The following is a 26,954-nucleotide window of genomic DNA, read 5'->3' as shown; positions in this document are numbered from 1 at the left end:
CCTGGAGGAAATTCTGCTTATTAAAATTGCAATTTTAGTTTCCATTAAAAAGAGAATAAGACAACAGAAGATGGGCTGGCAAGACAAATTATTTCTTAATGTCAGTTGAGCTTATTTCAAATGAGATAACGTATCTACACCAGGTTGGGTTCAGTACAATTTTGTCTCCTCAACTCATTTATCTAATTCAGTCATCTTGATTATAGCCTCATGGACTTCATTTTGAGAGAAAGAACTCTGTAACAAACAACCCACACAACATGCTGATTACTGAACAGTTAATTCTAATTAACTTGGGCATGGCAAGAGAATTTTGATAAAGTCCTAGAATACAAATATAGTCTGCTTATACTGGACTAACTCATATAAAAAACCCACAGCATAGTCTCCAGACAAAACAAGAGAGTCAAAGAGATCTAATTTAAAGAAACAAATGAGAAAATTTAAATCACAAATAATTTATTCTTCTGTTAGAGTTGATACAGTTTTAAATAGCAACAAAGTACACAAGTGGTGGAAAATTGGCACAGAACCTATAAGCATTTCAATCTCAATAAGGCTGTATATGCTTTATCTGTTCAAACTTGATGTCCATTTTCTACTGAACAAGTTGGGAAAAAAACCTATTCTGACCTTAAAACACACATACTCTCATACACACACAGAGACACACTGAAATTCCTCCTTTTGATTACAGGATGTTAAGAACAGTTATGTTTTGCTTATTCAAATTAATGGTACCCCTTCTGCTTTGTTTCCAGTTAGAAGTGGGAAAAACCAATTCAATTATAAATAGGCAACTGTGATGAAAAAAGCAACTTACCTTTGGGCTAGATGTTTTCAGATTATGCTTAAATAATTGTGGTTATAAACTTCTCAATGCATGATTTTCTGCCCAATGCAATATCCCTGAATTAAGCTAAAATAATCAGGCACAGGACAGTCTCAAATATGATTAAATATGCTAATAAACAAAGTGATTTAGACTGTTATCTCTATGCTTTTAATACAAATCATAAGAAACTTTGTCAATAAGCATTTTCCTAAACATCTGTGTTACATTTAACAACATAAAAAAAGGGAAAAACTTAAGTGTCCCTTTATAAATGTTATTATTTCCAGTTAAGAAAGTTGAAATAAAGGTTTCTAAGTCTCCTGAACTATTCTATTATATAAACCAATTAACCTTCTATTGTTAAAAAGTAAAACTACTGGATCAATGTTGACTTCTTTGATATCATTTATAAAATGCTCTAATATCACTTACCAAGTTCCCTGATTACTCAAACAAGGTAAAATTAACACTTCCATTTTCAGTTTATTGCTATTTTAGGAGAGCATTACCATTTCATTTACATGAAACTGTTACCAAGATTCTTCAAATCCAACATGAAGTAATTCTTATTGCCTCACATTTTAAAATTTTATTATAAATGATCTTTATAAAAAGGTTATAATCCACAAAACTGGAAAGCTTTAAAAAAATGTCATTTTACTCAAAACTGTATCACAGTGCCCTTGATTATCTGACAGATAAAAGGGATCTTAATTTTCTCTTAAGAACATTAACAGTGGACATATGGTCTTCTCCCTCACCTTTATCTTTATAGTACACCATACTGAAACCAACACAATCAAGCATCCACCATGCTACAATCCACATTAAGAGAGGAATTACGATTCTGTCCAATGCGTAGTGTACCGCCTTGCATATTTACCACATGAAATAAACATAATATACAAAATATTGCTGCTGTAAAAAGTGTACATTTCCCTCTTCCCCTTACAAAAGAATCTGTGGAAAAGTATTAAATTCCCTTAACCTTCATAAACATACAAAGCTGTTCACACCTTTCAGTCTGTAACAGTCCATTTGAAATAGTTCCGAAATCATTGCAAATCGGTTATGTCGTATTTTCTGTCCAATGTTGCCATCTAGAGTAGAAATGTGAAATTAAGAGTATTTTTGAGCTACTAAGCCTGTTACAACTAAGCCACAAAGGCTGCTTATGGATGAAACAGCCACTTATCCACAAGGTTTTTCCAAAAACTAGATGGAATGGAAGGATCTCTTCACAAGGAGGTGTCCACAGTGCTGAGGTGACAATATGGCTGCTAATAGATACTGGCTATTGGAATGTAAGTACTTTTTCACTGCTGGTAATTTCCATACTGTCCCTAAAAGACAAAATTTTTAAATATGATTATATAATAGTTTGATCACAATAGTTTGACACAAGAAATTACAAATAAATCTTAACATTGCTGTGCTACAAAAGCAACTGCATCTACAACAAACAAAAATTTTTATGTATACAGTATGTCTGTAATGTCTTCTGATATTACATTCAATTGCAAATGGATTTCAGCGTCTTTGAGGATAGAACAGTACCTATTACGTAGTGGAAAATTTTAATGTTTTGTAAATTTTGTTGAACTGAACAAGAATGAATGAGAAGTTCATGTAGTATATATTAGTACATAAATTTATGCTAGTATAACAACTTTGTGACTATTTAGCTTAGTATAGCTACTACTATGAATTAACATCAAGGGTATGTGGGATACATGGCAAGGATGGAAAGATATCTGGGAGATAAAGGGAAAAGATCTTTCTATCCATACTAAAGAATTTGGGCCTTTTCCTGAGGCCAATAAAGTGTCAGGAGAGGTATTCAGACAGGCAGAGGGTACATAAAATCAAGGGAAATTGTTTGTCTTGCTTTTAATAAAGTAGACTTAAAAGCCTATAGGCTGACAGGACAGGAAAGAAAAAGAGTACCGATATCAAAGAGGTGATGAAGTAGCAAAATTCTACAAGGGAGGTAAATAATGTCTAGTATACAGCTGTTAAGTTTCGCTTTTGGGAAAGAGAAGGAACAGCTTTTCCTCTAAAACAGAAGAAAAAAGGTAGAAAAACATATTAGAAACTATATAACAAAACTTTCTTAAATATTTTAAAAATAGATGCTCATTAAAGCACCTATTTTCCAAAAACAGTACTCATTAGAAAGCATATAATCAGGTAATTGTTTCCTTTGGTTAAATTTCCCCCTCTAAATCACTTTATTTTATTTCAACAAAGTATTCTAAAGTTGAAATACCCCTGTACCATAGGAAATATTAGTACCCTAAAAGTTTAAATTTCCATAGAAGTTGATATACTTGAAAATTTGCTGAATGCCATGATATATCTAATGGATTCATTAATGCACTAAAGATAGAACAAAGATATTTTAGAAATATTAATGTACTTTATAATCAGCAAAATTTAAAGTCAATGCTCATCTTAAAATAATGGTGGGAGAATATCAAATCTAGGATTTGCCTTAAAATACTCTGAAAAGAAAAATAATTAGTGTGGGAAATATGTAAAACAGCATTGGCAAAATGTTGATAATTGTTGATGTTGGTTGGTGGGCATATAGCAATTCATATGATACTCTTCTTTTTTTGTATTTGTTCAAAGATTCCTATAATATAACATTTAAAATAAGAAATATAAGTCAATGCTTAGCATACAGGAACTTATTATTCAAGTGTTAGATGACCTAAATACTAAAGCTGTTTAGGTCCTGAGTCTATTGTTAACTTTCTATTTCAGTCTAACAAAGCTTGAGACTCAGTTTCTTTATCTATAAGATGGGACTGTAACATTGCCATTTCTGGATCTCAATTTCCTTTCCATTCATGGCTACATTAATTCTCATCTCTTTCGTTTCTTAGGACTGAATAAAAAGAGGACATGAAAAAGGGCTTTTAAAAATTATTTTAAAAAGTATATTTAAGCAAATCTCAATTCTGGAAGGAAATGCTCCCCTAATGAATGCATATAATGTGATATTAATGATGAGAGTGAATTGTACATATTATGAATAATATGAAAGCAGAAGAGAGGTTAAAAACTGCTGTACTTTATAAGTTATAATTTACCTACTATATTATAAATTACTTGAGGGGAGAGACTAGGTCTTATCTATCTTTATGGCCCAGATATTGAAGAATGCTTGACACATAAGACTTCAATAATGTATGCCAAATATTATATTCAAGCAATTATAAACATTCATTGAGCAAATATTATGTTAATCACCATAATAAATTTAAAAAACGGAGGGTAAGACTTATAAATAAAGGACAATTACAGAACAAAAGTTCTATAAGAGTTCAGTAAAGACAAGGTAATTACAAAAATATTTCAGAGAATGTGGGAGCCTTAAAAGAATAGTAAAATTTAAGTAGTAGAGAAAAGAAAAAGTGGCAATTCAAATAGAAGGAATAGCTAAAGTAAAGGCATGGAGAAAAAAATCAGTATAGAATGCTTCGGGAAGTGGACAATACAAGAGAATAATATAGAATAATGAGGAGTAGAAGATATTACTTGTTTGGTAACAGAGAGCTTGAAGTAACTGAAATAAGAAGTTGACTCATATTAACAGTAGCTAACTCTTAATATATCTCAATTAACTAAGATCTCACCATGTGTCAGACACTGTAATAAGTGCTTTGTGTCCATCTTTAACCTATAGAGCAAATATTACTTCCATTTTATATAAATGGAGTTGAGACACTGAGAATTTGAGTAATTTGGTCCACACTTGATCACAATGCTAGGATCAAATCAAATCACAGCAAGCCCCAAAAAGAATACTGTACATTTGCAACCACTGGCAAATTCCAGGGTTAAAAAACAGCATGGGTTTTAGAGCAAACAATTTCTACTAATAATTCCATCACTTAATAGCTTCTTGTCCTTGAGCAAGTTACCTAACCTTCGTTTCTCAATTTTCACATCTAACTAGCGAGGGTAATTATAACCCCTACCTCAAAAAGTTATTCATGAAGAAAAATAGGAAAATGCGCTGCAAACTACTCAAGTACTCATTGATATTACCAGAGGCAGCATGGTTTAATGAATCAGGCTCTAGTTACTAGAGATTCTAGTCACTCAGAATTTGCCATCCAGTTCTACCATTTTGTAGCTCTGGTCATCTTAGGTAAATCACTACAACTTTCTAAGCCTCAGCTTCTCTCTCTCTCTGCTTCTTTAATTTTTTTTTTTAACTACAAAACTCCCCTGACCAAAGTGTTAAGAATGAATGGAAAAGAAGCAAAAAGGCAGCATGGGAGGATCCTTCCATGATGAAACTAGATGTTAACAGTCTAAACTAAGATAAGTGGTTAGAAGAAGTGGATAGGTTAACAAGATTTTGTCTTTTATTAGGTGAAGAGAGGGAGAGGGAAGAAGACTTAAATATCGAATATGGCATTTGCCTTTCTAGCTTACTGATAATACCTACTCTCTTTGACAGCGGATACTTAGAAAAGAGGAAAAAGTTTGGGTGGAAAAATTATGATTATTTTTGGTTATGTAGAACTGATATATTTATGATACATCCAGTTAGGCATCTGATTTTCAGAAGAGGGAGTCAGACTAGAAATAGAGATTTGGGAGTCAATGGCATGGCGAACTGAAACCACATGAGTAAATAAGACTGGGTATACGGAATGAGAAGATTCCCTAGAACAGAAACCTGAGCAATGCCAACCTTTAAATTTCTTTTTCATTCGCCTAATAATATGAAAGTCTTAAAATTATTCGGTCATAATACTTTTTAGAGGTTTCTTTCTCCAATTTACTGTAATTACTATTCATTCAAATCTAGGAAGTAAAGGCCTTATTTATTCTCTTATTTAGACTTCATTTATTCAACAATATTTATTGACTACTTGATATTTTCTACTAGGTGAAAGAGACTCAACAATGATAAAAACAGATATGGTGATGTCTTTAAAAAACTGACATTCTAAGGGAAGAGGGCATGATAATAAACAATAACTACATAATCTTTCATATGGAGATACACACTCTGCTCCAAAGTTAAAGCATCTACATCACATTTAATGAAATTTCCTCAAAAGGCAAGGATACACCCTCTCACCACTCCTTTTAACACTGTACTGGAATTCCTAGCTTATGCAATAAGAAAAGGAAATAAAGGTACACAGATTGGGAAGGAAAAAATAAAACTATCTCACTTCACAGATGATGTGATCATCTAGGAAGAAGATGCCAAAGAATCAACAATAGCAACAAAAAAACTCCTGAAACCAAGAAGCAAAGCTGCAGGATCAAGGTTAACATATAAAAGTCAATAATTTTCCTATATACCAGTAATGAACAAGTAGAATTTGAAATTAAGAACCCAATACCATTAAACATTAGCACCTCCAAAATGAAATACCTAAGTATAAATCTAATTAAAAATATATAAGATCTATATGAAGAAAAACAAAACTGATAGAAGAAATCAAAAAACTAAATAAATGGAGAGATATTCCATGTTCAATACTATCAGGATGTCAGCTCTTCCCAAGTTGATCTAAAGAGTCAACATAAAACCATTTAGAATCCCAGCAAGTTATTTTGTGGATATAAATAAAACGTGATTCTAAAGTTTATACGGAGAGGCGGAAGACCCAGAATAGTCACACAATATTGAAGAAGAACAAAGCTGGAGGACTGACACTATCCAACTTCAAGACTTACTTACTATAAAGCTAAAGCAGTCAAGACAGTGTGGTATTGGTGAAAGGATAGATAAATAGTATAAATGAATAGACCCACATAAATATAATCAGCTGATCTTTGACACATAAGCAAATGATGCCAGAACTGGACATCCACCTGCAAAAAAATGAATCTAGACACAGACTTTACACCCTTAATAAAAATTAACTCAAAATAGATCAAAGACCTAAATGTAAAATATAAAAGTATAAAACTCCTAGAAGATAACATAGGAAAACACCTAAATGACCTTGAACTTGCTGATGACTTTTTGGATACAATATCAAAGGTATGATCTCTGAAGGAAATAAATGATAAGCTGAACTTAAAATTAAAATTCTCTACTCTGCAAAGGATAATGTCAAGAGAATGTAAAGACAAGCCAAGAAGATGATATGTGCAAAAGACACATATGAAAAAGAACTGTTATCTAAAATATACAAAGAACTCTTAAAACTCGACCATAAGAAAACAAAGCAACCCAATTTAAAAAATGGGCCAAGGGACTGCAAATTGGTACAGCCACTATGGATAACAGTATGGAGGTTACTCAAAAAATTAAGAATTGATCTACCATATGATCCAGCAATCCTTCTACTGGGTATTTACCACAAAGACTTGAAAACCCATATCTGAAAAGATATTTGTACACCAATGTTCATAGCAGCATTATTCACAGTGGCCAGGACATGGAAGCAACCGAGGTGTCCTATAATAGATGACTGGCTAAAGAAGCTGTGGTACAAATATACAATGGAATATTACTTAGCCATAAGAAGAGATGAAATACTGCCATTTGCAACAACATGGATGGACCTTAAAATAATCATACTAAGCGAACAAGCCAGACAGAAAAAGTTGAAAATCACATGATATCACTTATATGTGGGATATAAACCTAAAAGCAACAAATGAACAGGACAAACAAACAGCGACTCATGGACATGGACAATGGACCAGTGGTTATCAGAGGGAAGTGGGGAGGGGAGAGGTAGATAGGGGAAAAATTTAAATCATTTCTTCAATTAAAAAATAATTAATTTTTAAAAATAAAAAAATAAAATAAAATAAAAAATGGGACAAAACCTCAATAGACACCTCACCAAAGAAGATAGAAAGATGGTAAACAAGCATATGAAAAGAAGTTCCACATCATATGTCATTAGGGAATGCAAATTAGAATGAGATAACCACTGCACACCTATTAAAAGAGCTAAAATCCTGAACATTGACACCACCAAATGCTGGCAAGAATATGGAGTGACAGGAATTCTCATTTATTGCTGGTGAGAATGCAAAATGGTACAGCTATTACAAAACACAGTTTGGCAGTTTCTCATAAAACTAAATATACTCTTACCATACAATCCAGCAATCGTGTTCCTTAGTATTTATCCAAATAAGATGAAAAACCTGCACACAGAGGTTTATAGCAGCTTTCTTAATTATCAAAACTTGGAAGCAACAAAGATGTCTTTCAATAAATGAATGGAATAACAAACTGTGGGACATCCAATCAATGGAATATTATTTAGCACTAAAAAGAAATCCGCTATGAAACCACAAAAAGACCTTAAAAGCATATTATTAAGTGAAAAGCCAATCAGAAAAGGCTATATACTACATTATTCCAAGTATATAACATGTTGAAAAAAAGCAAATATGGAGACAGTAAAAAGATCAGTGATTCTCAAGGGTTAATGTGATAAAAGAATGACTAAGAACATAGGTTTTTCATGGCAATTAAAGTATTTTGTTCAGCAAAGTACTTATATACAAAGGCATGCAAGGAAAATACCAAGTTTGAAAAAAGAAACACCCAAAAGGAGTACAGGAAACTATACCTTGCACTCATATATGAACAGAAATAGTGTTTATTCCTATCACCTAGACTGAAAAACTCATAATTCAAGGGCATTGAGCTAAGTACTCAAAAAGGTCTATCCTTAGTAGTAGTGAGAATATTTAACACAGGACAAAACACTGCTCTGTTCCTGCCTAACAAATATTAAAAGCAATCCCCAAAAGATCAAGTTGTTTCTAAATTATTTAACTGCATCGCAAAACAAAGCCCAAGACTATTTCTAAAAACACAAATATATCTATCACCCAACGAAGTAAAATAGTTACAATGTCTGACATCTAATCAAAAGTTATCATGAATACAAAGGATGAGGGAAATATGACTGATAATGAGAAGAAAAAAAACTGACTCATATGTTAGAATTAACAGAAAGGATAGCAAAACAGTATCATACTTGTATTCCATATGTTCAAGATTTAGGCAAAGGCATGGAAGATATAAAAAAGACCTAAATCAAACTTCTAAAGGTGAAAAATATGTCTGCAATGAAAATTACCTGGAACTGGATTAAAAGCAATTTAGACAATGAACAAGAAAGATTAGTGAACTTCAAGACATAGCAAGAACAACTACCTAAAATAAAAGACAGAAAAAAAGAATAAAAAAAAAAAAGAAGAGAATCACTTAACTATAACACATCTTTAAGCAGACAAATACACATATAATTGGAGTCTGAAGAGCAGAGAAAGGGATTTAGAGACAAGAAAAATATTTGGTCAGAATTTTTTCAAATTTGATGTAAACTATAAAGCCACAAATCCAAGACGCTATACAAAAGCCAAGTGTACGAAAAATGAAGAAAACTACACCAAGGCATCTCTAATCAAATATCTGAACACAATCTGAGCAAGGGAAATTTTCAGTTAAATAATTTCATAAAGAAAAAATCTTAAAAGCAGCCAGAGAAAAGATACACTATCAGAGAGGAAAGATAAAAATTACAGCAGATGTTTCCTTAAAAATAATATAAATGAGAAAACAGTGGAGCCACATCTTTAAAGTGCTGAAAGGGAAGAAAAAAACAACTGTCAACCTAGAATATATACCCATAAAAGAAAAACTTGATAACCTAGACTTAAAAATTTTAAACTTCCTCTCTTTGAAAGACAGTGTTAAGAGAATTGTAAAACAAGGGAGACTAGATTTGTAAAACAAAAAATTTGCAAATCGTGTACCTGATAAAGAACTTATATGTAGAATCTATAAAGATCTCAATACTCAATAGTAAAAAAAATCAAGAACTAAATTTAAACATGAACAAAAAGTTTGAAAGTTCATTTCAGAGAAGATAATACACACATGAGAAAATGGTCAACATCTTTAGTCCTTAGGGACATGCAAATTAAAAGCACAATGAAATATCACTCTCTAAGTATCAGAATAGATAAAATTTAAAGGACTGACCATGCCAAGTGTTGGCAAGGATGGGGAGAACTGAAATTCTCATATACTGCTGGTGGGAATGTAAAATGGTACAATCAAGTTGGAAAACAATTGGGCAGTTTCTTAAAAAGTTAAATATATACCTACTATATGATCCGGCCTTTCTACTCCTAGGTATTTATCCAAGAAAAATGAAAGCAGAGATTTATACACAAATGTTCTTAACACTTATCTGTAAAAGCCCCAAACTGGAAACCCAAACTTCTATCTTTAGTTCAAAGGATAAACAAATTGTGGTATATTCACATAATAATGGAATATTATTCAGCAATAAAAAGCAATAATTGGTACATACAATAATAAACATCAAGAGAATTATGCTGAGTTAAAGCTAGACCAAAAAAAGACTACATACTATGTGATTCCATTTATATAAAAGAAATACATGGTAACTAATATATAGTGAAAGAAAGTAGATTAGTGGTTCTCTAGGGAAAGTTTGGTGGTGAGGACAATTTCAAAGGGGCATAAGGAAATTTTGGGAAATGATGGATATTTCATCGTTTTGATTTTGATGATGATTTCGTAAGTATATGTACATGTCAAAATATATCAAATTGCACTTTTTAATATGTGCAGTGTATTATATGTCAACTGTAATTTAATAAAGCTGTTTAAACATATTAAGAAGGGTAGGGAAATAGAGTGAGGCAATGGAGAGTGTTACTATTTTAAATAAACAGTGAAGGACTCCTGATATATGATATGTTGATATATCAGAGCAGAGATTTGAAGTGAGGAAGTAAGCATTGTCGATACCAAGAGAAAAATTTCAAGAAGAGGGAGCAGAAGGTACTGAGGTAGAAACATGCTTGCACTCATGACAATGTGACTGAAACATAGTGAATGAAGGCATGAGTAGCTGGGATATAAATACAGAGATGAGGTGGTGGGGTAGAAGGTAGGGCCACAAACCATGTAAGGCCATTACAGGGTCTCGCTTTTACTATGAGTGAGATTAAGTCACCACAGGGTTTTATGCAGAGGGGTAGCATAATCTGCCCAATGTTTTTAAAAGATTACTCTGGGTCCTATGTGGAGCATACCCTGTAGAGGACCCAGAATGAAAGCAAGAAGACCAGGAAGGAAGATACTACTGTACTAATCCAAGTGAATGACAGCTGTGACTATGACTTGGGTAAGAGCAGGAGGTTGTGAAAAATAGCTAGATACTGAATATAATTTTAAAGGAAGAGATGAGATTTGCTGTGTGCTGAGATGTTTGATTTGCAAAAAAGAGGGGAGTCAAGGATGACTCAAGTTTTTAACCTGAGGAATTAGAAGAATTGAGATGCTATTTACTGAGATAGAGAAACAGCCCCTTAACAAGGCTTTCTCTCTGAATTTCCCCACTCTTTTAATTCATACTGCACACTGCTATAAGATTCATCTGTCCTGACCACTATTATAATTACATTACTGTTGAGTTTAAGAATCTGTTTTGGTTTTCCATTTCCTTAACCATCTTGAAGAGGTGAGCTACTTTCCCTGTAATGAAGAGAACAGGTGTTTGACTTGGGGGCTACAGGTAAGATGAAATGCAAAACTAATGTGGAGACCACTGATTCTAAAATAGCTAAAATAGTCCCCTCCTCAGTTTTTTTTCTAAGGAGGAAGCAGATGTGGCTCACAATTACCCAAACATCATGGGTCTTTATCTACAGTATAGTCTGAAATTCCTAAGAATGTTAAGGGGTGGAATAATTATAACAATTAAAGTATGGTTGACACTTGAAAAATAAAGGGTTTAGAGACGCTGACCTGCTCAGTTGAAAATCTTTATGTAACTACAGTTGGCCCTCCACACAGGCAGATTACCAACCGTGGAGTTCGAGACAGGTTTGAACTATATAGGTCATCTGAACTACAATCAGTTGAAAAAAATCTACATATAAGTGGACTTGCGCAGTTCAAATCGTGTTGTTCGAGTCAATTGTGTATCATACACCATGTTTATCAAGTCCTGTATATGGCTTTTAAGAATCCTCCTAATCTAACACCAATTTCTCTCTCTAGTCTTGCCTCTTCTTCCTCATGCTTCTGCTTTATTGAACCATATATGTCAACAGTAGTCCTTCGTGAATGCACTTCTTTCTGACTAGAAAACTCTTCTCCCTCCTCTATGTCTAACTGGCTAATAAGTACACACCCTCAGCCCTCATACTTATCTAATATTTCTCAAGGAACACTTTTCTCTATATCTGGATTAGGAGCCCCTTCCACAAAAAATCTTGTCTTTTCCTCATCTAAGTAGTCCAAGTCACACTATATTATGTTGCCTACTCATGTATCTGAACCCCATCTAGACTTACGTTCACAAAGGCAGAGTCCATGTCAATCTTAGTTCCCAGCATATCCCAATCTGAGGTACCTGGCATATAAATGTTGCTCAAGAAACATTTACTTAATGATGTTAACTATAGGGGATTTAGAAATACGCCGATTTAGAAAATGGTCAGTTTATGCCACAATATGCCGAAGTTGAGGAAAACGGCAAAACACCCAAAGAGAGATGTTCTGTACACAGGTAAAAAAAAAAAAATGGAGTTGAAGTTGGGTTGAGAAGGGTGAGCTAAGGATACTAAAAATATAAGACAGGGTAAATATAGAGACTAAGAATGACACTGAGCCAAAAATTGATATTTGAGTAAAAGAAAGATAAGCATGAAGGAATCACTAGAAATTAAGAGAAACGAAATAGCATAGTAACAGAGAAGCTAAAGAAAATCATGAAAATAAGAACATGTGTTAAATACTAAAGTAAATTCAAGACAGTCAGTTGTTCCATGAGTCATAGGAACCATGCCTGTTTTACTTATCTAGGACCTTAACAGTGTCCAGTACACACAGAAAATAATAGTTGTTCAACAGGAAATAAATGACCCAAATTTCACTTTTTGAAAAGTTAACTTATGGATTAGAATGAGCCTAAATGTTATCTTCTCAAGAACCTTGCCCTTAAATACTTGCCCTTAAATAATCACTAGCCAAGACTTAAATTACTGTTAAAATTTAGATAAATCTTCTGCCTAATCTTTTTAGTTCCAGTGTATTTTAAAATATTAGTCAACTGTCCTTACCTTTTTAGTTTAAGTCTCTTATATCTCTTTATCTTTATCACTTAAATAGGAAGTGTCAGTACAAAGGAGTTAAAAGCTTGAGAACACTGATACAAAACTTGTTCATGCCTCGATTTCTAATTAGCACTGCAAATGAGCTGTTCTTCAAACCAGATCATGTACACTGGCCCTGGAACCCTAACTTACAAAACAATAACCTACTTTAGGTAGCTTAAGTGGTGAACAGACCAGATTATCCTCACCAGAAAAATCATTAGACAAACCTGAAACCAATCTAAAGAAATTGCCAACATAAATCATTTCATTACAGAGTATGTATGAGAAGATTCATAAAATAATGACTGCGGCACAGAATATTAAGTCTGAAACATTTACTGCTGAAAACAAGGAACTTAAATAAACCCTAGGTTCAAGAAAATACAGTTGTCTTAGGATGAGATACACCTGTACATATTTGAAGATAGAAGGAAAGACAATAGGTAAGATTATTAAGACCTGAGATAACAAATGTGTGTATGGAAGGAGGCAACAGAGATAAGAAGTAAGTATGAATTTAAAAAGAAAGGATATCACGGAGGTGAAGAAAGTGTAGTGGACATCTTGAAGTAAAGAAGAGAGCTAATAAGAGCACTGACACAGATGGACTCCAAATCTCAATGGGTCAGTCAATGCAATCTTCAGCAATAAATATGAGGGAGATCAAAGAAATTAGGGGCTTTAGAACAGGGAATGATGTTTGAAATAGCTAAGAGAAGTATGCCTGGAGGTAAAGAAGAAGGAGAGAGGGAGAGGGAGCAAGTGGGGAGTGGGTAGAGGGGAGGAAAAAGAGAGAATATAAAATATGAATGAATTACTAGGAATGAATGCTGGTGCCTAGAGATAAGGCATGTTTTACATATTATAGCAATTATGATCCACTGTGCTAGCACTCTATGAAAAAGATTTAAAATAGTTTTTGTTGTTGTCATCTCATGTATTTATGAACAGAAGGCGGGAAAAATGAGCCTTCAAGTGAAAAATATTTAACCTAATTAAGAATAAACAAACAATAGGGGTGATCACGCAGTTGGCCAAATAACTTACCTGGTCATATCCATAAGGCCTCTGCTGTGGTGGTTGTGGTGGTCCAGGCTGTGTGGGTCTATACCCCCCATACTGCTGACCTTGTCCCTGTGGGTAGTTAGAATACTGAGGACCTGGACCACCTTGTGAAGGACCTGCAAAATAATTAACATAAACAAGAGCCCAGCTGAAAACCTAAAACCCTAGAACCCTAGAAAAAAATTAAAACTAGATGTTATATTTTTATATCTAAACTAAAACGGATAGTTTGGTATCTTGTTTTTCTCAAATGCTTTTAAAAATAAATTCCAAAGGTTATAATGAGTAAAAATATTGTAAGGATACCACCATGTGCCAGAAGCTTTGATTCAGTGTAAGTATTGTGTAATGTATTAGCCATTAAAATTTTTATGTCCAGATGAGTAAAAGAGACTCGGCTTAATTTCATATTAAGAAAATTCATCTCTACTTCTATTGTTAACTAGTATAAGCAAGAGGTAAAAGAAAAGGCACGAAGCAGATTCAAATTAAAATACTGAAGCAGTTTCTGAATAAAGTTTCGAAATCAATGATATTTACAGCTGTATGTAGATTTATACTTGCAATCACCAAAAGAATCAAAAAGAATGATTTTACATGTAAATTCTAGATTTATATTTGCAATCACCAAAAGAATGCTTTATGCTCTGCATTGACAAACTTATTATCACAATATTTTCAAACAGAAACTGAAGATTTAAAAAGCCAAGGTTGCATGTGAAAAAATTTGATTCAAAAGTTATATTCTGTATACCAATCATCTTTAATACTTAACCTATAAAAATGAATTATTTCAAATATCAGAAATGTCAAGAGACTAATTTGCCTTGCCAAATAAATATGTCTGTTTCACAAACTCTACTATTGTCTATTATAATGCACGTTTTAGAAAGCATAAGCTGAAAAACTTTGATATTTGTTTTTTATCACAGCCATTCAAAACCTGTCATAAAAAATGTTAATTGCAGAAAAATGCCAAAAAAATTTTTCAAGCTTAAATAAATTACATTAACCTATTTTATTTAATTACTATAGATTCAATTATTAAAACTAAATTTTCTATTAGAAGAAAGTTTGATAACTGAAGTCTATGGATAAACAAAATCGGAACTTCTCCCTTATGATTTCTGATATCTAACAAAACAATGTTTAGCTACTTAAACCAAAAATATTTAACTTTTTTATTCTCTCTTCCTACTGAAAACAGTATTTCTCTTAAATCAATAAGTTTAGTTAATTTAGCAATATATTTGTTTCCATGCAAATATAGTAAAACCAAAATACTCTATTCAAAGTACAAATATTCAGTAGTCATTAAATGGAAATATAATTTGAGAAGAAAGTCTCTTTCTAAAAACAAGAAATCCATGGACTATTTCTAAAGTCATCTGGAATTGGGAAAGTAGGACTTATCATTTTGGAGAAAATGCCTGACTCCCAATATCTGACTGAATTTCAAAGCACATATTGAAGGCACAAAAGAATTTTTAGCCTGATACTGGTTCTTAGATTTGTTATCACAAGTAGAGAGAAGTGCCACAGTAATAGCAGAGCTTAAATCAATGAATAAAAGTAATAAGACATTACTCATGTGTGGAAGAAACCATGTTAACAAGAGATGATGTCAAATTAATAAACAGCTACTTCTCTTTCATTAAAATCATATTTTCCTACATCTAAAGTAGTTATAGTAGCCTGAAATTTAAGATTGAGATATCAGGTCCTTGATTCCCCACTCCTTATGAAATAGTTATTTGAAGTCAGCTATCCAGCTAGCAGATATTAAAGTGAGTATATAGCAGGAAAATGTGGCTAAAATTCTCTCAAATTCTGTAAGGATACATAGCTGTAATAAATATACTCCTGTGGATGTGTATGTTGCTATTTAACTACAGAATGAAAAAAAACATTTTCTTTATGCATTCCAAACAGACAACATTTGTACTTTAAAAATCAATGTTATTTTTCACAGTAAGAGTCATTAGTTTTAAAAACAAATTTGCTAAGCAGATTATGTAGATATGGTTAATAATCACCCAATTCATCAGTTTTCCAAGCGCACACAAAACTACTGGCTGGAATACAAAATAGGTTTAAGAATTCATTTTTCTTGTCTTTGATATGACTACATGGCCTATCTTTAATCAGTGAACCATCTACAGTTTGTTTCTTTTTAAATGGATTAACAGTTTACCTAAGAACATTTTAAATAAACACTAATAATAGACTAAGCTAAAATTGTGACTTTTCAAAAATGATAAAGATACGCTTCCATATTTAGAAACGCTAATCACTATGTTTTGGGGAGACAAAAATAAACCGCAGTAAGGTATTACCGTAGCCCTGCTGCTGTCCGGGATAGCCTTGCTGCCCTGGGTACTGCTGCTGCTGGGGTGGATATCCCTGTTGAGGAGGTGGTCCTTGGTAAGCATCTTGCTGTTGGCCATACTGTGAATTTCCTATAGGATAGTTGGAGAAAAGGGGGAAAAAAAACCTGAGAAGTTTGCTTAATTAATCTTTTTCTCTAAGATGCATAGCTAACAACACAAGAACAAAATAATATGCCATATTGATTTTTTAAAAGTTAACAAAACAAGGAAAAAACTCAAACCAAACAGAAGGATTTCGGCCAAACAAACTGCAGTTAAAGCCAATTTTGCAAGGTTGAACTGCAGCATTTTCAGCGTCTCTGCCATACGAGCATTACATTTACTGGAACATCACAGTCATAAGATCATGACTATGCTAAATAAAATAAAAAAGACAAAATTAAAGACAGCTACAAGAGCACACACTAGCTACACAAGATCAGCAAGCTGTTTCCTAAAGGCGCTATACTTATATGTGAAATTATACATATGTAAACACACACAAGAAAAAAAACTGGATCAATGGATTTAGGTTCAAATAGAAAATTTCCACTGAGAAAAAATTATTTTTAAATGTTTTAGTCTTTTTATTGTTGTTAGAAATGGCAAGTCATGGTTATACATTTTAAATATTTGTAAGGAAATTATTTTGATTGTTCTGGACTCCCTGTAATTTCAAGACAGCCAGCAAACTATTATTCTACAAGAGCTTTGCACGGGTAGAAGTTGTCTTATGCAAGAATTTTTGTTCCTGTAGGAGGGGATATATATGTGTATGTGTGTGAAGGTATATAGATACCTCCTTCGTAGTAATGTTGTGAGGAATCCTCATAAGGCCTATCGTAGCCTTGTTCAGGATACGACGGTTGCTGATAACCGTAATCATTATGACCTACATCAATTCGACAAGAGACAGGAAGAAACGTTAATGGCCACTGAGTGAAAACCCTAAATATATTTAAACTTTCAGATAAAACTGAAAAAAAAGAAAAAGAAATGGAAATACATAAAAAATAATTTCAATTGCATTAGCCAAATATTTACCAAAGTGATTGTTTTCACATCGAGATAACGTGCAAATTTTTTTAAAAGCAAAAAACAGTAGTTTTAGAAACAGTACACTTTGTCTTAACTCTGATAATCCTCATCAAGGGGGAAAGAAAACTTTATCTTCCATTTTTTTTAAGAGAATGAACGTATTTAGGCCTTTCACATGTAAATAACTTGAATTAAATTAGAATGAACAAAGGAAACAATTATCATATTTTGTTAAACACCTTTTCTGTTGGTCGCCAATTCCACAGCATATGCTAAACAATGTAAAATATAAAAGAGCTCCATAAGTTTAAAAACTGAAACATATTTTTCACATTCTATTTACTTGAATAAAATATATGTATCTTGAAGTATTTTCAGAACCAAAAACATAATGCTTAATGCTGTCATCCTAGAAGCCTTTAGAAACTATTTCTAGAGTAATACAAACATACACGTCCATAAAATTAAGTGTTAAGCTTTAAGATACGATAAATTTCACCTGTGAGTTGACTGAACTTGAATGAAAATCAGTACTCTAGTCTTTTTAATTAAATTGCACAAAGAAAATGCAAGAAATAACCTTTCAGTTAGCTAAAATCTGAACCTCGTTTTAGAAGAATGCCTAATTAAGGAAGAAGGAATACTGTTATGATTAATTCCAGTGTTTCCAAACCATTTCATAAGTATCTACATTAATGGTTGGCAAACTATGGCCTGCAGTCTAAATATGGCCAGTGACCTGTTTTTGAAAAAAGTTTTACTGGAACATAGTCATGCCCACTCATATTTTCGATATCTGTTTTCATGCTACAACAAGAGTTTGTTAGTTGAGACCAAGACTAGATGGCACACACAGACTAACATATTTACTCTCTGGCCCTTTACAGAAAAAAGTTTGCCAACTCCTAATCTACATATTTACTGGCATAAATATCTAAATGTAATAAGAAAATATCCAATGCAGTCTAAGAAAATTAATTATTGTTATAAATAGAATACGTAAATGTCAAAAATTCTGATAATCTATGCAAAAATTATACCATTTAAATTTTTAAATCCCCTGATATAATAAGATGAATTATTTATAGTAACTTTAGAGTTCTGATATTTACAAAAATAATATATCTATTTTGAATAGAAAGATCCTATTTATAACAATACAAATTTTACATTTCAGGAAATTCTCAGGACCAAAATATCAGTGTCAAATTCAACTAAATTACTTAAATGTATTTTAAAAATTAAACCAATCATTTCTATTCAGCAGACTTCTAATACATAACATTTAACCTAGATTTCACTTTTATAAAATATCTGTAAGTCTATAAACTTACTGAAGTTTTTCATTAAAAAAAAATCTTAATATCTACATGGGACAAGAAAACTTGAGATTAAAAAAAAAGTTGTTTTCCAACCAGAATTATCCATACACGTCATTGCTATCACTAATATTTATTGTATGAAAAAATTTTTTAAGTGTTTGCTCTGCCTCTATAGGCAGAGCCTCTGTAATAAAACCAATGTCCTTATACCGATGAACCTTTATGCTTTATACAATAATGAAAAATGGCAGGCAAAATGATTTTTAAATACACCAAACTACATGTTCTTACTAGCTTACATTAACTTCTAGTCAACAGTCCCAATATCTTAGCTTTAAATTCTTAGATTCTCCAAGTTTCTCTGTTAAATAGTTTACCTTAAATATAGAAAAAGAGCTTAACTACATAAATGAAGACTGGCAAATCCTTTCATAACAAGACAAATCATTTTGTAATGTGATAACTAATCAGTTTTATAAGTTTGGATTCTTTTTTCTTCACCATTGTATAATAAATTTTTCAAACATACAGAAAAACTGAAAAGAAATGAACTCTACAGTGAAAGCTTCCATGGATGCTTAGATTGTTACTAAGTGCAGCATATTTTCGCTGACCACTTTTTCACAAGCCACTTTCCTACTAAAAAAAATATGCCATTACACTAAATACCTAAAATTAAAATCTGGTTTCCAAATACCATTCCTATTCTACTGACTCTATACACAACTATATTACGGATAAATTTAGCGTCCAAACCTTTCCCGAATGCAAATGCTAATATATACAAATCCTAGTTCTTTCAGAAGTATGAAACATTAACTAAAATGACGAAACATGGGGGAAAAACTCAAGAAATTCTATGTATTTATACAATGCATAAAAGTAAACCGATAGGTGAACTTTATGGTATGCGAATTATCTCTTTATATAAAGCTGTTATTTAAAAACGTAAATCGGTAACAATGGCTTTGGTTCAAATGAACAATTCCAAATATAAAAGGATCCTCTTTTATATAAGAAAGGATTCCAGTGACAGAACATGACTCCTGATGGTACTAACATGGAATATCTAAACAAAATATACTTTGAAATCAATATTATAAACTAATGTATCATTGGTGCTTTAGATTACTGAAGTGTTCTAAATTCAGAAGAAACTATTAGTTTCTTCATCCACATTAAAATGTTCTGAATAGCTATCTACATTAATATTGGGCAGGGATAGAAAATGGGAAAGTTAACATTAGGAGAGATTACCATCAGGGTAATACTGCTGGTTCATGCCTTCTGGAGGACCTTGTCCACCATGACTGTATTGGTCCCCATAATAGTCTTCCTGGCCTGAGTACTGCTGTGGTGGGCCTGAAAAACCACAATCAGTCAAGATGTAAACAATTTGTTCTCTAGGTCATCAAAGGCTTTCTAATCTGATGTTATAAGAGATTATTTCTCAGCTGTAGATTTCCCTCCCATGCTCTGGCATTTCGTATACTTTCAACTATTTTTCTACACACATACATAAACACACAGCCAACACCACACGCACATTTCACAAAAGTTAATGTTAAGATCACACATGCAATATCAAACAACATCAACTCAAAAAAACAAAAACTAACTTCTTAAAAAGTAGGTCAAACTGGTAGAAAATTAATTTCCTTTTTATTTTTATATTTGAATAGTATTGAAATTAGGGTTTGTTTCTGACCATATATTTAGTACTGTCTCAAAAATAAAACAGTATTTTCTGCTGTAAATTAGCTTTTGATATAAAATTTTGTGATGTAACTTTTTTCCAGAAAAAAGCTGTATACCAGGAAGCTCCTATCCAATTTGTGACCCTCTGTATCTACTATATCCACTATCTTTTAGGAAAAAAATATATACATAATTTAAGGAAAAAAAAAAATTAAGAACAAAAAGCCCTGACTTTGCCGAGATAAAAAGTTCATTAAAATGTAGTAAAGGCTTTCAACTACTGTTATTTATAATAAGCAGGAAATTTTCCAAATGGAATCTTACCCTGTTGAGGTGGTCTATAGGGAGGAATCTGTCTCTGACCCATCATATGATTGCCTTGGTTAACTTGACCCATCATTCCCATAGGTGGCTGCTGGCCTTGGTAATGCTGCCCACCTCCTTGTGGCATATTGTATTGTTGAGAAGGAGGCTGCTGATGCATCATTGGACCTGAAAACAGACAAAACATTATGCACATGATTTTTTTATTATAATTTTAACATCTAAGGAGAAATATAAAATTTTTTATCACATAATCCCCAATATATGTTATAATAAAAACTGACTTCAAGTAATAAAAACAAATCTTTGAATTAAAGCCCATTGGCCTAATCTGAAAACAAGGGAAAACAACTGATCCATGGTAGTTGATTTGAAATCCACTGGAGTGATATTCTAGTAATTTTTTTTAAAAAAGGAAATACAGTATATGACCACCCTGAATTTATGTACTTCTCATTATGTGCTATATAATATTTATCTGTACAACCTTTCTAGAAAAGACAGAATCCTTATGCTACACACAAAAAATACACCAAAACAAAGTAAATTACACAAAACCACACAGAAAATCAGTAGTCAAACCAAGAAAAAGAAATCTAATTTCTGGATATCGATTTTTTCTCTTTTTCAATGTCACTCATTACATAGTGGTAGATACAGAAATTATACAAACCTTTATAAATATACCTAGACATTGATGGGACTTCATAAACTTTTATTTTAGACAAAAATTTTAAAGAGCCCCAACTTAAGGTTAATAATAATTTCTAACATACACCATCAAAAACACCTAGGCAAAGAACTGCAATAAGCCATACACTCAGAAATCAGAACCACACATTTTCCAAAGTGAGCAATACTGAAATAGCCAAATTACCACTGCTATAGTACCACACTGGAACAGTAAAAATATACCACATAAAATAATCAACAATGGCCATAAAGTTCTATGTTACCATCTAATAATGTAAGCAGCTCCTCAAAAATTCACTAGGCCAAGTTACGGTATGGTGAACTAACTCCTCATTCTACTGTTATAACCATTACTCTCTCAGAAGTATATATGAATCATCCTCCAGTTTACTGCTTACATAGCTTTTACTGCCTTTGGGACAATTTAAGAAGTACAAAAGGCAAAGGATTAGAGCTTAGAAAAGTTTTACAGGCCAAATTGCCCAAATGAGCAGAAAGCTCATTCTTTAATTATTTAAATAAAAATTCAAAACAAAACACACTCACCTCTTGATATTAATGACCTACAATAGCAGCAACAGTGTAAACGGAATTCAACTCTTCTTGAATTTGAAGAACTGTATTATCTATAGAAGTACTTTATCAGAGTTAACTTTTTCTCCTATTCACTTTCTTCTGTTTTATTTTTCAAATTCCCTTTCCTTCTTAATTTTATCAACAATATAAGCCTTTCAAGGTTACTCTGGGATTTTTCTTTCAAACAAGAAAAAAAAACTCTTAACAGGAGGGATAAGGTGGCTCAGTGGAGAATGGAAGGGAAGAAAAGTTAACATTAATACACTTAACACTGACAGACACACTTTCAATATTTATTTCATGTAAACCATTAAAAACTACCACAGCTAATTTTTAAGGTTTTAGCCAAGTAATCCAAAGATCAAAATCATATAGCTAATATGTATTAGCTGAGAATCAGACAAAACTCAAGTCTGATTTCAAAGCACATGTATATTCTAGTAGGCACTGCCTCTACTCATGCTATAAGAAATTTAGTAGTTCAGAGGCAAATCTACAACAAAAATGTTCCAGAACACTAATGTAAGGTTATAATTTTTAAAATGTATTTTTATATAATAAAGTATTGAACACTAGCATTCATAATTTAATAAGCAGTATGATCAGGCATCTATGATTCATTTACAGTAAATGAAGGTGTCTTTCTTCTATACTGATTAAAGACCTCTTGTCTTAATAGAATTTAACTATAAAACTAAAGCATGTATGCATTGGAATCATAATTAAAAATAAAGGAAGAAGAAAGCAAAAACATAATGGCTCGTGCAGGGGGTGAGGAGGGAGAGCAGGATCCAAAAGGGTACAATAACAACAAAATTCTAAGCTTTGCTCTAAAGGAGAAAAGTACTTCTAGCTGAAGCCCTAGATAGAAAAGATCATGCCACTTGTGCTCTTTATCTTTTGGGACTGCCAGCAGTTCCAATCCCAAAGAGCTCAATTACCACCCTTCCTTTATTCTCTGTCCCTTCCCTCCCTCTGAGGATCCTCAACATCATTCAGGATCAAGCCTAAAACCACAGAGAATGGAGAAGGACAGCAGTGCTAGAACACAATGCTTTTAATCTTTTTACACGAAACCTTATCTATGAAAAAAAAACTATGACTTCAATTCTGATTGTTTAGGAAGCATATTATTTCTCTTATGATAATGAAATATACTATGCTGGCAAATGTATATTATCCCTTGATATACTAACGAAAATAAGAGAGCAAAATCTTAAAAGGTTACATCAAAATAAGTTGTAAAAATCTGTACTTTAGAGTGAGGATTACAAATAAGTCTATTATTATAACCATTTTCTACAAACAATAACATCACACATTACTATACGCTTAAATGTTATTCTTCATCTAATACATAAATCATTTTGATGCTAAGGTGAACTACAAAGTGTGATATTACATATGCAAAGATACTACTAATATCTTAATTATCTACAATATTTTTGTAAAAGTGTTTAGAAAAGACATATAACAAATGTTATGACCTCATTAGTTCTTTCCATTTTGAGTTTTATACCCTGATATTCTGCGGAAACAATATCCTATATCTTAAACACATGTAAAATGTTCTCAAATCACCATATTTTATATTGCTGGAATTCTTTGTTCCAACGAGACATATTATATTTAGTTGTATATTAAGTTACTGGTCAAAGCAAGAATTTTTTAAGACTCAACGATAAAGATAACATTAAGTTTTAATTAATCTGTGAAGAATTCAGAATTATGTTTTTTTTAATTCTACATACATATATATATACATATATATATACACATATATGCATATATATCCACTTTCAGATGTAAACCAATACATCAAAACTATAAATCATATTACTAATCTATGAATTACTTTAAATAAAGGTTGAAAATGACAGTTAATGGTTAATAAGCACTAATTATGGCCAGTCTTACTAAGCTAAGAGCTTATGTCTTTTATCCTCCCCTGAATCCTATGAAACAAGAGTATTATTATCAACTTCACTTTATAGTAAGAAAATTTAAGGCTTGGCATCAAGAATATTACCTAAAGTTGCGTAACTAGTAAATGGTGAGAACTCTAAAGCCATACTCTTAACCAGGATGTATGCCTCCTCTCCAAAGTCAAATCGTATTTTTCCCATGTAATATTCTAGGAAAACACTTCTATATAACATTATTACTATAAAATAAAAATCTTAAAATACAAGTAATTTTTTCACTCCACCTATATCTGTTAGAATTAGACTATGAAACTGCATAAATACCCTCCCTAAGCCTATCATCTTCTGCTCACATTTACTATGGTTATTCCTTAACCATTCAATTTCAAAGTAAACCACTTACAGCTCTCACTTGAAGTATTACTAATAATTTTTTTGTAAGAAAAAAAATCTCTGTATTCCAGCAAACTCAATTGGCTAGCCCACTACCTATCAAATAGCTGTTTAAGATGAATAGGACTCTTTACTTGCCAAAAACATATAACTATCCTCATCAAATTTTAAAGAGTTCATAGTAAGATGTTTAGATACAAAACCAAGGATAAAAGAATGAGCCAAGTCACTAAGAAAACTATAGAAGCTTAGTATAAGTCACTAGGACAAACTAAGCTGAGTTTCCAAACAATCAATGAAAAAATAGAAGCCTGACAAATTTTCGATAGTAAGAGTAACAGTTTATTATAATACAAACTTTTTTATAACATGAAAGTTTTAGAGAAATTCTCATGAATATTAAAAAGTATTAAAATATAATAATATAACTTTTTGTTACTGTCCTTTTTTTCTTTAGTGACACGGACCATCCTTAAATGTAGTTCCTTAAGTTAACCATTTCCTAAAACTGTGGTTTTTCAACTGTGGGCAGTCCCCCAAAGGACATGTAGCTAAGTCTGGAGACACTTTTAGTTGCTACAACTGGCTACTGCCACCTAGCAGGTACAGGACAGAAATACTGCTAAATATTTCACTATGCATGGGACAAGCTCCATGACAAAGAATTCAGTTCAAAATGGCAATAGTGCTGAGTTAAGAAATCCTGTAACTCAAGGGTATAATTTTACATCATAGGCATCTCTACAAACTAGTCTGGAATATAGATTATATATTTAGTTTTCTGATAATTAAAAATTGGAAAAGAGATGTGTTGGGGTTTAATGAATTTAGTAAACTAAAAGACTATACAATTTCTTAGGGTTAGACAACCTCTCTTACAGAGTTTCATTTATACTCTATAATATTAACTCAAAATCTAAGGCACTAGTAAACATCTACTGCAGAACTTCAAAAGCTCTACGTTTTTGTGGCACAAGAGACAATCTGCTGTGAAAGTAAAGATCCTATCTTGCTCAAGGAGAAAGCATTGAAGGTGGGCTACATTAGAATGTATAGCCTGGTGTCATTCAGCATGAAAGCTGAGAAGTTTTGAACCACCTGACACAGAGATTATCCAGCCCAGAAAAATTCGGAGGGAATGGACTATAAATAAGCATAACTTGGAATATTCGTTAAAATGTAATTTATACAATTTACTCCTAGAGATTCTGGTTTAACAAGCATAGGATGGGGCACACAAATCCTATTTTAACAAGTTCTGCAGATGATTCTGAGCCTGGTACTCCTAGAACCACGCATTGAGATAGAGTTCTAAGGGCAAGAATAAACAACCCTTTTTACTGTAAGAGAAGCTAGATTATAGTTCATATAAAATGTTTAAAATTGGAGTAGAACTGCCTCCCATAAGGGCACTTAGGATGTTAGCTACAAAATGAATCCTAAGGGTCTGTGTTATAAATACACCAAAACTCACTGAATGATACAGTTAATATTTGTACATTTCATTCTACGTAAATGTTACCTAAAGAAAAAATATTTCAAAAAATTTTTAAATATTGAGCTCTAATAATATGCAGACTAAAATGTTATAGAGTAAGTATACAAATATCTGCAAGTTACTCTGAAATGCATTTTGAAAAATAAGACACACTGATGGATGAGTAGAGATAAACAGATGGATGATAAGCTTAGTAAAAGATTAACTGTAGAATACAGGTGGCAATTATACAGGTACAATTCCTTCAACTTTTCTGTTTGAAATTTTACATAATAAAATATTGGGAGAAAAATTTTAAATTAACTTAGAAGAATAAATAAAGAGTTCTTGAAACTCAACAATAAAAAGACAAACAATCCAGTCTACGGCCATGCCACTCTGAATAAGCCTGATCTCATCTGTCTCGGAAGCGAAGCAGGGTCAGGCCTGGTTAGTACTTGGATGGGAGACCACCTAGGAATACCAAGTGCTGTAGTGTTAAAAAAAAGACAAACAATCCAACTAGAAAATGGGCAAAAGACATGATGAGACATTTCAATGAAGAGGATATATGATGGCAAATAACCACATGAAAAGATGTTTAGTATCAGTAACTGTTAGGGAAATGCAAATTAAGACCCACACTAAGATATTGTTACACGTTTTTAGAACAGCTAACATTAAAAAAAATTGACAATATCAAATGTTGGCAAAGATTTGGAAAAAGTAGACCTTTCATACATTGCTGGTGGGACTGTAAAATGGTACAGCCACTTTGATAATCATTTTGGCAGTTTCTAAAGAAACTAAACTTACACTTATCATATGACCCAGCAATAGTACTCTTGGGCATTTATCTCAGAGAAATGAAAACTTACATCCACATAAAAACATGAACATGTACAAAATTGTTCATAGTACCTTTACTTGTAAAAGCCAAAAATTAGAAACAACCAAATGTCCCTCAATAGGTGAATGGTTAAACAAACTGTGTTACATACATACCATGGGGTACTACTGAGCAATAAAAAGAAATAAACCACCGATATATGATATAACTTGGATATTAATTATGCTGAG

The 26,954-nt window shown here is 32.3% G+C and overlaps 1 protein-coding gene and 1 pseudogene across 4 annotated transcripts in view; one reads left to right on the top strand and one right to left on the bottom strand.

Annotated features, from left to right (window-relative positions):
- Nucleotides 1-442: 442 nt before the first annotated feature.
- SS18 (SS18 subunit of BAF chromatin remodeling complex) overlaps nucleotides 443-26,954 on the bottom strand; it is a 68,428-nt gene continuing 41,916 nt past the window's right edge. For 2 of the 4 annotated variants that reach the window (XM_039844061.1, XM_039844053.1), the window contains exons 6-11: nucleotides 20,811-20,978; nucleotides 20,046-20,150; nucleotides 17,228-17,320; nucleotides 16,396-16,518; nucleotides 14,042-14,175; nucleotides 1,299-2,178 (exon numbers count right to left, since the gene is read on the bottom strand). In XM_039844061.1, the coding sequence (XP_039699995.1) occupies nucleotides 2,152-2,178; nucleotides 14,042-14,175; nucleotides 16,396-16,518; nucleotides 17,228-17,320; nucleotides 20,046-20,150; nucleotides 20,811-20,978 (650 nt within the window). In that variant the 3' untranslated portion in view covers nucleotides 1,299-2,151. Of the gene's footprint in view, nucleotides 2,179-14,041; nucleotides 14,176-16,395; nucleotides 16,519-17,227; nucleotides 17,321-20,045; nucleotides 20,151-20,810; nucleotides 20,979-26,954 lie in introns of all 4 variants that reach the window. The other 2 variants (XM_039844071.1, XM_039844063.1) reach the window with 2 other exon arrangements.
- On the top strand, nucleotides 26,256-26,373 carry LOC120590921 (uncharacterized; annotated as a pseudogene).

The sequence above is a fragment of the Pteropus medius genome, unplaced genomic scaffold (assembly GCF_902729225.1).
Source record: "Pteropus medius unplaced genomic scaffold, Ma_sr-lr_union100, whole genome shotgun sequence".
NCBI lineage: Eukaryota > Metazoa > Chordata > Mammalia > Chiroptera > Pteropodidae > Pteropus > Pteropus medius.
This window is presented reverse-complemented; position numbering and strand designations above follow the sequence as displayed.